General features: G+C 44.8%; 1 protein-coding gene across 6 annotated transcripts in view; it reads right to left on the reverse strand.

The window, feature by feature from the left end:
* Positions 1-13110, reverse strand: part of fgfr2 (fibroblast growth factor receptor 2) — a 49338-nt gene extending 36228 nt beyond the window's left edge. For 3 of the 6 annotated variants that reach the window (XM_010870065.4, XM_010870064.4, XM_010870062.4), the window contains exons 1-2: positions 12388-13107; positions 9715-9979 (exon numbers count right to left, since the gene is read on the reverse strand). In XM_010870065.4, coding sequence (XP_010868367.2) covers positions 9715-9826 — 112 coding nt within the window. In that variant the 5' untranslated portion in view covers positions 9827-9979; positions 12388-13107. Of the gene's footprint in view, positions 1-9714; positions 9980-12387 lie in introns of all 6 variants that reach the window. The other 3 variants (XM_010870063.4, XM_010870066.4, XM_010870061.5) reach the window with 3 other exon arrangements.
* Positions 13111-13591: the final 481 nt, after the last annotated feature.

Consider the following 13591-nt stretch of genomic DNA (forward strand, 5'->3'; position numbering starts at 1 on the left):
ACCACTGTGACCCAACACACGGCACAGACCCCCTCCCCCCGCTTTCAGCAGAAACACCAGGCAGCCAATGTGAAAAAGCAGATACCCCCCCCCCCAAAATGACTATATATATTTCATAAGCCCCCAACAGGAAGCAAGACCAGATAGGAAAGGGTTAAAGAGTGAAAGCATTTTTTTTTTGTGGGCCTAAGTACTCTGTTTTATATCCTAGTATTTCTCTCTTCAGAACCATGTTAACTTGGGTCTCCAACAGCACGCAATTCACTAAGCCAAGGAAGGCAAAAAACATAAAAACCCAGAGGTTTCTGGGAGGTGCTCCAACTCCTGCAGTAAGCAGTTCTGTGTAAAAAGTGTTCTCTGCCTTGTAAGTTACCGTGCAGAATCGTGTTTAGGTCCACTTGAGGTGAATACATCCAATAAGCCAACTCTGAAGCCCACACAGTGGCGTTCATTTATTTTAAATATATTGCACCATTTTGTGGGACAAGAGTAGGTCAAAAAGTTGCGTATTACATAGGAATTAGCCTCATTGTGGACTGTAGAGCTCCCACACACTCTGTTTAGTTATTCATTTCCATTTGATGGAAAATAAACTCCCGACAACAATGGAGATGTGTGGAAACATTCTGTTGTGTTTGTGTCAAAAACACATCTCAATCCTTGATCACAGTCCACATCGATGGTCCACAGAGATGGTCCCAGAGATGGTCCACAGAGATGGTCCCAGAGATGGTCCACAGAGATGGTCTCAGCGACGGTCCACATAGAAGGTCCCAGAGAATGGTCCACAGAGATGGTCCCAGAGATGGTCCACATCAATGGTCCACAGAGATGGTCACAGAGAGGGTCCCTGAGATGGTCCCAGAGAGGGTCCTAGAGATGGTCCAAGAGAATGGTCCACAGAGAGGGTCCCAGAGAGGGTCCCAGAGATGGTCCCAGGGAGGGTCCTAGAGATGGTCCACAGAGAGGGTCCCAGAGATGTTCTCAGAGAGGGTCCCAGAGAATGGTCCACAGAGAGGGTCCCAGAGATGGTCGTGCACCTTGCTGACAAATCGCATACGTATCCTCTCGTCATTTCAACGTGTTGACTTTAGGTGTGCTGGGGGGAAAAACGCACGAAAAGCAACAAGTCCGATACTGTAAAACCCTGCCGTGCGCGTTCTGGACTCCGACAAGACAGCCTGCACTTGGCTGACTCCACACACATAATTAGGGGCACAAGATGCAGTCGCAGCTTTTCCTGTACCTCAGCGCGCCTTCCCTAAGTAGCGTACATTCCGCACTCCTTGTGTGTGTTGCATTAACCCCCACCCCTCGGCAGGAAGAGAAAGTTCATTCCCCTGGGAGGCAGCTGGCTGGGCTAGAACGTGTGCAAGGCTGTAAACACTCCCCCGGGGCACAGTGCCCCACACAGGTACAGTTCCGGCACCGTCATATATTTCTCCTTTCTTCACTCCGGAAATAATTAACCCCTCCCTCTCTGCCCACCACCAGCCAGTGGGTGGCCGCGGAGGTAGGTGTGTTGTTCTTGATTAACAGGGGGCTATTTTCACCACCCTTTTCTTACACGGGTTACCATAGCGCACGGGGGAAGTGGTTTCACCCTTTAATCTTCAATCATTATTGACGTTCTAGGCCTCCCCGTTTGGCCCATCTGTCTGTCAACGCAAGCGAGAAAAACGAAATGCACTGACAGAAAGGTGATACGCACAAAACCAAAGAGGGCCAGACGTAAGCTGTGACGGGCACCACGCATAGCACACACCTGCAATGGTTGACGCGCGGGGCATGTTAAAGGAAGTCATGCTGGCAAAACAAAAGGAGAAATGGTGGGAAAACAGGACTATCCTGGGGGGCTCTAAAATGGTGGCACTGATTATACATCTGTGCCTGTCTGTCAATACCTCTGCTCCCTCTTTCTTCGGTGTAACCTTTCCCTCTCGGCTCCCTCTCCCCGTGACACCTTTGACCTGACCCTGACCCGTCCCTAAACAGGTTGGCACTCAGAATTCCTAATTGTTCATGGGAACCATGACAACAACCCCATCTCACACTGTGAAAACAAACACCAACTACGGATTCCTTACCCCTAACCCCAAGAACTGTAAAAATGTATTTCCTCAATTACTAATAAATGATGATAATAGCTTTCTATCGTGCCAGAACAAATGTATACTTACAGTCCATGTGGAAACAAAGAAACCCTGGCTAAAGACAGTAGAACCGCAGGACAAAGAGTCCTGATATGATGTCATTTCGCTACTAGACAACCTGCCTCTTTCCCCTCACAGCATCTCTCTGTATCCCTCTGCCTCAAATCTCGCAGCGGTACTCTGTCTCCCCCACCTTTTCCCCTCTCCCTTTCTCTTCACCTCTGTCCATCTATGTCCCTCTCACTCCATCTCTCTCTGTCTCCGACCCCCTTTCTGCCTCCCTCTTTCTCTCTCTGACAGTAATTACCATGGTGTCTATCAGGCGTGGTAGACAGTCTCTCACCTCTCTCTCCTCACCCTCCCTCACTTCATTTACACCATCCTGGCAAGCAGCGGCAGTGGTCCCTGAGTGAGCGAGCAGAGGAAGGCCATTGACACGCCGGGATACACCCATCTATCTACCTGTCTCCATCCTACTAACTCTGTGTCTGAGAGAGAACGAAACGCCACAGAAATCCAAGGCACTGGAAACACTGAGGGAAGTGTCAGGTTCTACAAGAGGAGTGAGCATGGACCCAGCCGATGGAGACCATTTCACCTCAGCCTTTTCTCTTTAATTTTTCTCCCCTGTTGTGGATAATCAGATAGGTGGACCGACAGTCACAGCGAACAAGTGGTACAATTATTATTTACTGTGAAACTTGGGAGTCAAGAAATGTTCAAAGCACATTCAGGACATTTTATGATTTCAATGCAAAAAAAAAATAAACACTGAGTTACAAGGTTTTCATTTGACAGAGACAAAAAGCAGACCCACAGTGACAGCCTGACTTCATAAGCCATAATATAGGTTGCATACTCTGTCCTTTTCTTCGTATTCTCAGCCTTCCCTACTCCTCACACGGTGAGAACCGACTATTCCTTTCCCCCTGCTTTCCAATTCTTCGTTCTTTCCTTTCAAATTCAAATTCCATTAAGCTTTATTGTCATCACAATGCAGTGCTGCGCCAACTGCCTCCCGGTCGCGTCCATGGCAACGGCCCTCCGGCCAAGCATTCAGGTCCTGTCAGACACACACACGCGCGCACACACACCACTTCTGGTGGGACCTAGAGTTCAACCCTAATGACATCAAAGCAGAGCAGGACCGTCTGAGGCCAGAATCCGCCCTAGCACTCAGCCCCTCAGGGAGGCTCAAACTGCACACTCCACAGGAACTGGCACGACTGTCCAAACCAATCTGGAACCAGACTAGGACTAGGCGATAAGGACATATCTCCATATCGTGATAAACTGTCTGAATTGTCACGGGTAACGATGCTAATATATGAAATCAATGTGTGCCAATGTTTCTTTGTATGCCATCAGTTGTCCCATTGACCATCCCCCCTATTAGCGAATGTATTTCATATCAAACATCTCTGACACAGGCTAGTCATTGTAATGAACGATATAAGCGAAAGGCCCGCGCAGCACTCAGGGTCCATCATTTTTGGTGTTCCATCCTGAGCCTTGCGGTCAAGTTGTGGCGTCACTAGGTCACATATTGGATCTAACTCAGTTCTATCACCCTCTTATCAGCCAGGTGCGAGGTCACAGAGAGGTGACGACCGGGCGTTTTCTGCAGCTCCGGCCTAAACAAACAACGTACCACTGAATGCCTGTAGACTTCAACAGTAACTGGCCGTAACGGCAGACATGGGCCTTGGAAGTTTATGGTACTGAAGGACCGATCAGGCTTACTTCCTTACCTGACTGGCGCAACAACTCAGGACAGTTTGTTTAGTGAGAGAGTTCAGCTCCACTGCCACACGCACACGCACGCACACACACACACACACACACACACAATACAACAAAAACATACACACACCACATGAATACCCAAACGCACACATAAGACGTCATTAACAGGCTCGGTTGTAGGCTGACACTTTTATACGTTTACAGCCTGGATCCTGTTGTTGATCAGATATCACTGTTTGAGATAGGTCCTACTATCATGTCATACCAGCCCCACACGCACACACACACACACACACACACACACACGCAATATAATCTGGTGCTTCTTACACAAACTGGCTGGTGCTACGCATGAGTGGTTATGAATTGCCCATACCTGAACCAAGAAAAGACAAAAACAAATACATATATAAGTACTAGATTGTATTTCATTAGCAGTAGTGGTGGTCCCTTCCTGACAAGAGCGGCATGTTAATCAACATATCTTACGCTGTCCTACCAGGATCAATAATAGACGGGTTTCTTTGACATCATCATCAAGTAGCAGTAATTAGGAATCTCAGTGGTGTTCCATTACTATGGGCCACCATGCTATTGAATATTGACATTGATTTATTCTGACTATTCCTCAGCCCACTTAAACTGGTGCCGCTGGGGTATCAAGAGGATCAAAATCAGAATAGGCTTTATTTGTCCAGTAAATACACACCTACAGACTATAGAGATGTAACAGACCATAGAGAAGTAACAGGCCACAGAGATGTAACAGACCATAGAGATGGTACAGAGCATAAAGATTTAACAGACCACAGAGATGTAACAGAACATAAAGATGTAACAGACTATAGAGATGTAACAAACCATAGAGATGTAACAGACCACAGAGATGTAACAGACCACAAAGATGTAACAGAACATAGAGATGTAAAAGACCATAGAGATGTAACAAACAATAGAGATGTAACAGACCACAGAGAAGTAACAGACCACAGAGATGTAACAGACCCTAGAGATGTAAAAGACCATAGAAATCAACAACAACAAAAAGATTATATTGCTATTGCGACAACGTCTTTGTCCACCACCTGGATCAGAACACTTCTGATTTATTTAATCAATCCGCATGTCCCAAAGATTTACACACTGCACACACACACTATTGCTTTTCTGCTCAGCAAATTCATTGAAACCCATTGTGAAGATATCAAACAACGGGGTATAGACCATGACAATCACTGAACTATATAGATTTTTCACTACGTGAGCTTCAAGCTGCTTCTTCAGGTTCCACATGCAGAGGTAAACAAACTACATGAGAAGAATGGTCATGCGTCACGTACGACGTGGTATGGGCAAGAGGCAGCGTCACAGAGACAGATACAGCATTGCAGTCTCTATACATCTCTGTGCAACAACAGGGAAATAAGTCTGAAGTAGATAGAATCTGGTTTCTATTGATCTCCTTATCTGTAAGCTTTACAGATGAAGAAAATAAAATGTACAGTATCTCACAAAAGTGAGTACATCCCTCACATTTCTGTAAATATTTGAGTATATCTTTTCATGTGACAACACTGAAGAAATTACACTTTGCTACAATGTAAAGTACTGAGTGTACAGCTTGTATAACAGTGTACATTTGTTGTCCCCTCAAAATAACTCAACACACATACATTAATGTCTAAACCGCTGGCAACAAAAGTGAGTACACCCCTAAGTGAAAATGTGCAAATTGGGCCCAATTAGCAATTTTCCCTCCCCGGTGTCATGTGACTTGTTAGTGTTACAAGGTCTCAGGTGTGAATGGGGAGCAGGTGTGTTAAATTTGGTGTCATCGCTCTCACACTCCCTCATACTGGTCACTGGAAGTTCAACATGGCACATCATGGCAAAGAACTCTCTGAGGATCTAAAAAAGAATAATTGTTGCTCTATATAAAGATTGCCAAGACCTGGAAACTGAGCTGCAGCACTGTGGCCAAGACCATACAGCGGTTTAACAGGACAGGTTCCTCTCAGAACAGGCCTTGCTATGGTCGACCAAAGAAGTTGAGTGCACGTGCTCAGCATCATATCCCGAGGTTGTCTTTGGGAAATAGACGTATGAGTGCTGCCAGCATTGCTGCAGAGGTTGAAGGGGTGGGGGGTCAGCCTGTCAGTGCTCAGACCATACACCGCACACTGTATTAAATTGGTCTGCTTGGCTATCGTCCCAGAAGGAAGCCTCTTCTAAAGATGATGCACAAGAAAGCCTGCAAACAGTTTGCTGAAGACAAGCAGCCTAAGGACATGAATTACTGGAACCATGTCCTGTGCTATGATGAGACCAAGATAAACGTATTTGGTTCAGATGGTGTCAAGCTTGTGTGGCGGCAACCAGGTGAGGAGTACAAAGACAACTGTGTCTTGCCTACAGTCAAGCATGGTGGTGGGAGTGTCATGGTCTGGGGCTGCATGAGTGCTGCCGGCACTGGGGAGCTACAGTTCATTGAGGGAACAATGAATGCCAACATGTACTGTGACATACTGAAGCAGAGCATGATCCCTTCCCTTCGGAAACTGGGCCGCAGGGCAGTATTCCAACATGATAACGACCCCAAACACAGCTCCAAGACGACCACTGCCTTGCTAAAGAAGCAAGGGGTAAAGCTGATGGACTGGCCAAGCATGTCTCCAGACCTAAACCCTATTGAGCATCTGTGGGGCATCCTCATACGGAAGGTGGAGGAGCGCAAGGTCTCTAACATCCACCAGCTCTGTGATGTTGTCATGGAGGAGAGGAAGAGGACTCCAGTGGCAACCTGTGATGCTATGGTGAACTCCATGCCCAAGAGGATTAAGGCAGTGCTGGAAAAGGATGGTGGCCACACAAAATATTGACACTTTGGGCCCAATTTGGACATTTTCACTTAGGGGTGTACTCACTCTTGTTGCCAGCGATTTAGACATTAATGGCTGTATGTTGTGTTATTTTGAGGGGACAGCAAATTTACACTGTTATAGAAGCTGTACACTCACTACTTTACTACTCATTTCTTCAGTGTTGTCACATGAAAATATATAATCAAATATTTACAGAAATGTGAGGGGTGTACTCACTTTGGTGAGATACTGTATATCAAGGTTAGACTATGAATGGCTACTGTAACTGCACACTAACGGATGACAAAGGTGATTCAGTTGAACTGCCTTTCGTGGCCAGGTCAACACACCAGAAGCAGAACTATCTGAGCTTAACTCTCTGTTCAAAGCAAGCAGATACGCAATCTGTGACAATTACCGCTCCCCTGCCAGAGGCAGACCCACAGTGCATGCGCTTGTCTGCCTGGGGCACTCTGGCATTAAGACAGGAGGTGGGGCCATGAGACACCCTGGGAGGTAATTAGATGGGAGTGGGGACAGACAGACAGACAGACTCTCTCCCCATTGTCCCTCATTTTCTGTCCATGCATGTGATGGGCCAAAAACAGCAACTCATTAACATACTGGTTCACATAATTCACACACACACACACACACAGAGAGACAAACAAAGTTCACGTATGTGCTGGTCCTCACATACTCACGTACCAGCTAACAAAAACTCAGATTTTTCTTAATAAGCCCCTGACCCCTGCCACGTTGATCCCTCATCATGTGACCCCCCCCCCAACTTCGGCAAGCTTAATCCCTCATCACATGAGTTTCTCTTGAATGCAACATCTCCCCCCACCAAATCTGAAGGAAAAGTCCGGAAATGCATGTACACATCCTAAATAAACGGAGGGAAAAAATCCTATCTATGTGTATTGTATTACATGGGAAACTATACCACCGTCTCTCACATGTCCAAGAAATCTGTCTCTCCAATCAAGCTGTTCTGAGCTAAAACGTAAGAAAAAATTAAGTGTATTCTCTCTCTTTCTGTTTATATTTGAGTTACTTTTTGCAACAAACTGCATAGTTAGGGAGTTAACTACACAAACATTTTAACTACAATAAGCGACCAAATCTGCTATAATATGAAACTTCGACAATCGGAGGTAGTGAGCTTAACCCTTGTCCGGACAAGTGTGGGCCACCCCTGACCTGTAGGCCAGAGGACAAAAGAGGGTGGGCTAAGTGTTTGTGAACAGTGAAGAGGGCTTGGAAAGGGATGCACTGTTGGCCCAACATCCAATTAGCAAGCTGTTTAGAGTCTACAAACAAAAGCCTTTACATTTGACTTACTGACAGACTAGCCACCAAAACAACTCTAATTGGGGTTACTTCTCAGAATGACCAGTCTTATAATTGAAGACGCAAAACACAAGGTACTATAAAACACCAACACAAACAATCTTTCAAAAAGTTACAGTTTCTCAAAGAAATCCTACAATCTCTGCCACCATTTTAGTAGCCCAGAACTATGTATGTTTTCAAAATGGCCAAGGAAGGTTATTTGGCCAAGTACAAGCCAAAGGAGGAGAGGGTATTTGGATATAGGACTGTTTTTAAAGGCAAACCACATCCCCTGGTCGAAGTAATCCCCCAGAACTTGAAAGTGTCCTTTTCACATTCACACCGTACCCACCCCCACCCCCCCACCCCAAACCAAAAGAAAAATATACAGACATATAGTGTGTGGTCCTCACTCCTCACTTCAAATCAGTATGAGAGAAAGAGAGCGAGAGAGAAAATGCAAAGAAAAATGCAGTTGAAAAGTAGCTTCCCTCAGCAACATCTCCCAGTGTTGTGTATGTCGGGAAGCAACCTACTGCAGTGCAACTGAATATGAGAAAAGAGCTCTCTCTATTTTCTTCTCTCTGTCACTCTCTCTGTGGGGAAGCAGGGCACTCATCTTTACACTCCTTCATCCTCCCTTCCAGGACTAGGGACTGTTATTTCACACGCTAGATAACAAGGCTACTCAGGTTCTGGAGGGCTGAAACACTCCTTGGTTTCATCCCCTCCGTCTAAACAGGGACTCGTTCGGACCTGGGAAACCAGGCGAGTGCAATTAACTACCAGGTACAAAGAAATACCAGCGGAAATTTGGCCCTCCAGGTCCCAAGTTGCTGACACCTACACTTGCCTGTGGAATATTCAAACCTCACCAACTGACAAACCTGACATCGTTTTTCTTAAGTGAATCAAAAACAGTGTTGAGAGAAAATCCCAGCTAGGGGCATGGAAAAAGTGACTGTGAAAAAGGAAGCTACGTGTTGACTATTTCATGGTGTAAAAAAACATCACACATCCTGTGGCTAGTTTCCACCTTTCACCGTTTTGCTCACTACATAAGCTTATTTCTCAATTTGACGCATTTCATTTTGAATAAATCTGTTAATTGCGTGGAGATGTGGTTTAGTGTGGGTGAGGGCACGGTTAAGGGAAAATGGAGAGTAAAAAGCCATTCCTCCCCCATCCTAACCACAACTACTTCCCTTACGATGTTCAATGAGGGATACAATACAACTAATGGATCCAAGAACAGTCTTACAGCCACATTAACTTTTTCACGCATCAGCATTTTATAACACGCTCGGGTTGCACATTGCCCCTAGGCACAGATCTAGGGTCAACTTACCTATCCCAAAGGCCAGTCTTACCACTTACAAACTTGGGATACTTTCTGTCTTTCCAAAGTTCTTTATCTTGAAAAAATTGGTTGCTGACATTGAAAGCATCTTCAAAGAGTATCAAAAAGGAACTAACGAAACAAATAACCCCAAATACGTTTTTGTGGTGGTATTTTTTCTGCTTTGTCACAGAAGTCAAACCTCTTCACTGACCATGAATCAGTATCTAGGGGCAACGAAATAAACAACGCAGACAGTAATGAGCCTGGGACGTACCTTCGGGTTCGAGCGTGGCCTCCTCCTCGGCGGCTGTGAACGGTGGCCTGGCCAAGGTAGCTGTCGCTAGGGACAGCAGGACGGCAGCGAGGAGCCAGGCCCGTGAGGCCATCCCGTTAGAGGAGGTCGAATCCCCCCCCCCATTCCCACCTCCTTAGGCTCCTTCTCCCCCTGGACACTGATCCCATCTGAGGGGCTCCACCCAACCATCAACTGCAGGCTGTCTGGCCTGTCACTCAACGTAAATTACCCCCAATCACCTGGGCTAAGGATAGGCAAGTGGGTCGGGGCAAGGTGGAAAAGGGGTGGTACGTCAGTGGAAAACAAGGGTAAGGATGAAAGAAAGAAGGGAGAGAAAAAAAACATTGGCTTGATGTAGAAAATTAAGCAATTTTTTACATTGACACTGCGCAGTACTCTGCCGAGCACTGCTGAAAAGTGCTAATTTCTTGACGATTTATTTTATTTCAGTTACAAGGGCACATGTAGAAAGAGTGGGTGTGTGTTAATGGGAGAGAGTGTGTTTCACAAAATGCTGTCAAACAAGCCTTGCCACAGAAATACCGAAGCTCTGATTCAGCGTAGCACACAACCACACAACACCTCTATCTTTGTTTCCAGTTTTAACAAATCCTTCTGTTCACTATTACAATGAACGCTGCCATAGCCTGTTCAACAGTTCTATTGCGTGGACTTGATGTTTGCACCTATGGGCTGACATCAACCCTGTCCAGTGTACAATTTTGAAATGTTTACTCTGTGTCAGTTATGAAAAATCTAACTTTATTACTAGGTTACTTTACTTCTTTAATATTACCATGTAGTTCATTATTGTTATGACCATTTCAATAAAGCAATTAGTGTTCATATTATTATAGTAATTATTATTGAAATAACTCAGCTGTAGAATATTACATTCCACCAAACATCACCCTCTTCTTCTCCGAGAAAAGGCAACAATCAATATCCAAATTATCCTGACCTACGCGTTTTATCCTTGTGTGCAACAGATGAACCAAACCTGTTGCTTTCCATTTGAGTTCGGATGATCAGTAATTATGCATACTTTTCCGTTGAAAAAAAAGCAATTCACTTAATTCTAGCCCAACAATTATGAGTTACATAATTGAAACGCAATTCACAAGGACACAGCAATCCATTGGCCAGACATCTGCGGTGCAATCAGATTTAAAAGTCTCTGGAGGCTTGGAAGCGGCTGCATCGAGCCCCCTAGTCACGCTTCTGCGAGCGCCTTCTGCTCCAGCTGGGATGTATTGATTGGTTTACCCAGGAAGATGCATGTAATTTGACATGTACACAGCAACTTGAAAGGTGTCGGGAGATGCTGGTTCATCTGTAACTACCCTAGAGGCGAGAGAGTGCGCGCACCGCAAACGTGTAAAGGACGCGCGTCGTCCGCACCCGACAATCACGGGATGCCGCCTTGACGCATCCCGCACGTGCAACGAAACGAGAATGGAGTGTGCAAGAAACCTTGATTACTCATGTTTTAGCGAATTTTACCAATTAAAATAAATGTACTTTGTTTCTCTATAGTCTATTGCAAGGAGAACCGGTTTACAAGGTAAATGAAAACGGACCCCTTAACAACTGTTAATAGCGGTCGCTAGCACTGCAGATTTAACCTAGAATTCACCGGGAGAAATGTAGCCCCAACAATATTCTTCTGCGTACACCCTAATTTTGGGTAATTTTGCTGTGGCAACTTTCTTATTTCTATGTTAAGCCTAGAGACTGTAGTCCAAAAAGCCCTTTGATTTGCTGCTGTCAACAAAATCGTCCAACAACAAGTTCGGACACTTGAGGGCTTTTCTCCATATGCATATCCACAGGTTTCCCTGGCCCCCATTTAAACCGGGGCTTCTGAATGAAATTTCTTGGCGCTGATTGAATTCCTATTGATATTCAAATCATTTGGCTTTTACACAATGAAGCAGTATTGGACGACTTATTTAGAACGCTCAGTGATTTAGGGTTCCATCTTAAAGCAGTAAAAAAAAAACACAAAGTGCGGTCACGGGATAATTGGCACCATAAATGCAATGTAGAAAATGAAGCGAAGTAATAAATAAGCAAAACAGTGGTCTTAATTAACCTACATGGGTGTGACAGCCATTTCCCACATTTTATTTATCAACTAATGGGAAAACATGGTAAACATAGCCAATTGCCATATAGAGTATTGCTAAATGCAAAACAATATTTTACTACAAGCTCAACAAGCTCTTTGCGCAAAAATACAATTTGCAATATTACATAATGTCAGATTAATCATGTATTTGACAGGTTTGCATTTGAAATATATTTGTAATTTCACAACTCTTAGTTGGCAAAATTAGGCTTCATCTGGCGGATATAAAAGGTTATTGACCATAAATCACGATGCAAGCGCCTAGTGATAATTTTTGTAGCAAACTCGTTCTATGTTCTCTCAAAACCCACAAAACATTATAAAAAGTTAGAAACCGGTCTTACAGTAGGCTACCAACATTTGGAACCACCTATGCTAGCTCAGCTACTTCCCACCATTGGTCGTGAAAGATGCGTAAAGCCAACATGAAGAGTATTTAATGTTCTATTATTCAATAATAAACACAGCAATAACTATATGAGATTCATGGTGATAATATGCAGATATTACAAAATACTTACCACGAATTTCTACCTAAATTCCGGAAGACCTACGATTCGCATGCACGAAAGAGGCAGAAGGCTAGTGCATGGGTCGAATCGAGAGGAATGTGTAGCGTAGTCCCGACGGACCGAATTCTCCCCACTGCACCAAAAATGCCAAGCAGCGATTTTTTTTACTATCCCCACTCCGAGGAGCAACCACTTAAATCACTGAAAAGGTATTCTTAAATCCTGAAAACATCGGTGTTCCACTGCAACTGAAAAAATCTGATTTGAAAGGCATATCCTTAAAAAAGAGCTTAAAAACATCGCTGCGTCCCCGAAACTTTTCTTCTTCACCAAGTTTGTAGTTTCTTCAACTCAAAACATGTCACTGTTCCAGACAGAGCGAGCGCACTTCATCCAACGAAGAATTGCAACTTATGAGGAACTAGAGAGTAAAAAAAATAATATAAACTCTCCAAAATAAATATGTGAATCCATCAATATGATCCCACAACGCAGAGCGTCTTCTTCCCCAACAATCCTAGTACTCAGACGCTTTGTCAGGTTTACTAGAATTTTCTCCTTACGTCCCAACACACAACCCCCTCCTCCCTCACTCCAGCGGGTTTCACTCCCCCTGAAATTCGAGCCGTTTCCTGGCCACAGTGTTTTTGGCTCAACCTTCCTCTCCCAATCAAATCTCAGTGTCCCCCTCTCTCTCCTTTCTCTCTTTCTCTCTCTACGCGTTTGCCTCGAAAGAAAAGACGGACGAGGCTTCCTTGCTCCGCGCGCCCGAGGACCGTGCTCAACTTACGAGCTCACTACAAACTCTCATGCAGGGTACCTCCTCCGGCCCTTGTTGGTTTTGCGCAACTCGCAGTAACTACGCCCCCGTGCGGACACAACACCCGATCTGGGAAAGCCATGCGGTCAGAATTGCAATAGGGAATACTTCACCACGCAACGCATTATTATATTATAATGAATGGTGTTGACATGATGGAGCCCTAGCCTTCTAAACTATTCTATATTGTTGTTTTAGTATTCCAAATGTTTGTTCTACCGTAAACCATCACACTGGCCTCTCATATCGGAAAAGCATTTGAGTAAGCCTCTGTTGGGTTTTTGTAGGCCACGTTGCTTTGTGTGAGAAATTACTTTTATATCAACAAGTTGAGCTGTAAGTGTTTTCCTCTGCTATCGTTATCACCACAGCATACACTCAGCTTACTCAGTA

This window comes from Esox lucius, chromosome 6 (assembly GCF_011004845.1).
Source record: "Esox lucius isolate fEsoLuc1 chromosome 6, fEsoLuc1.pri, whole genome shotgun sequence".
NCBI classification, from domain to species: domain Eukaryota; kingdom Metazoa; phylum Chordata; class Actinopteri; order Esociformes; family Esocidae; genus Esox; species Esox lucius.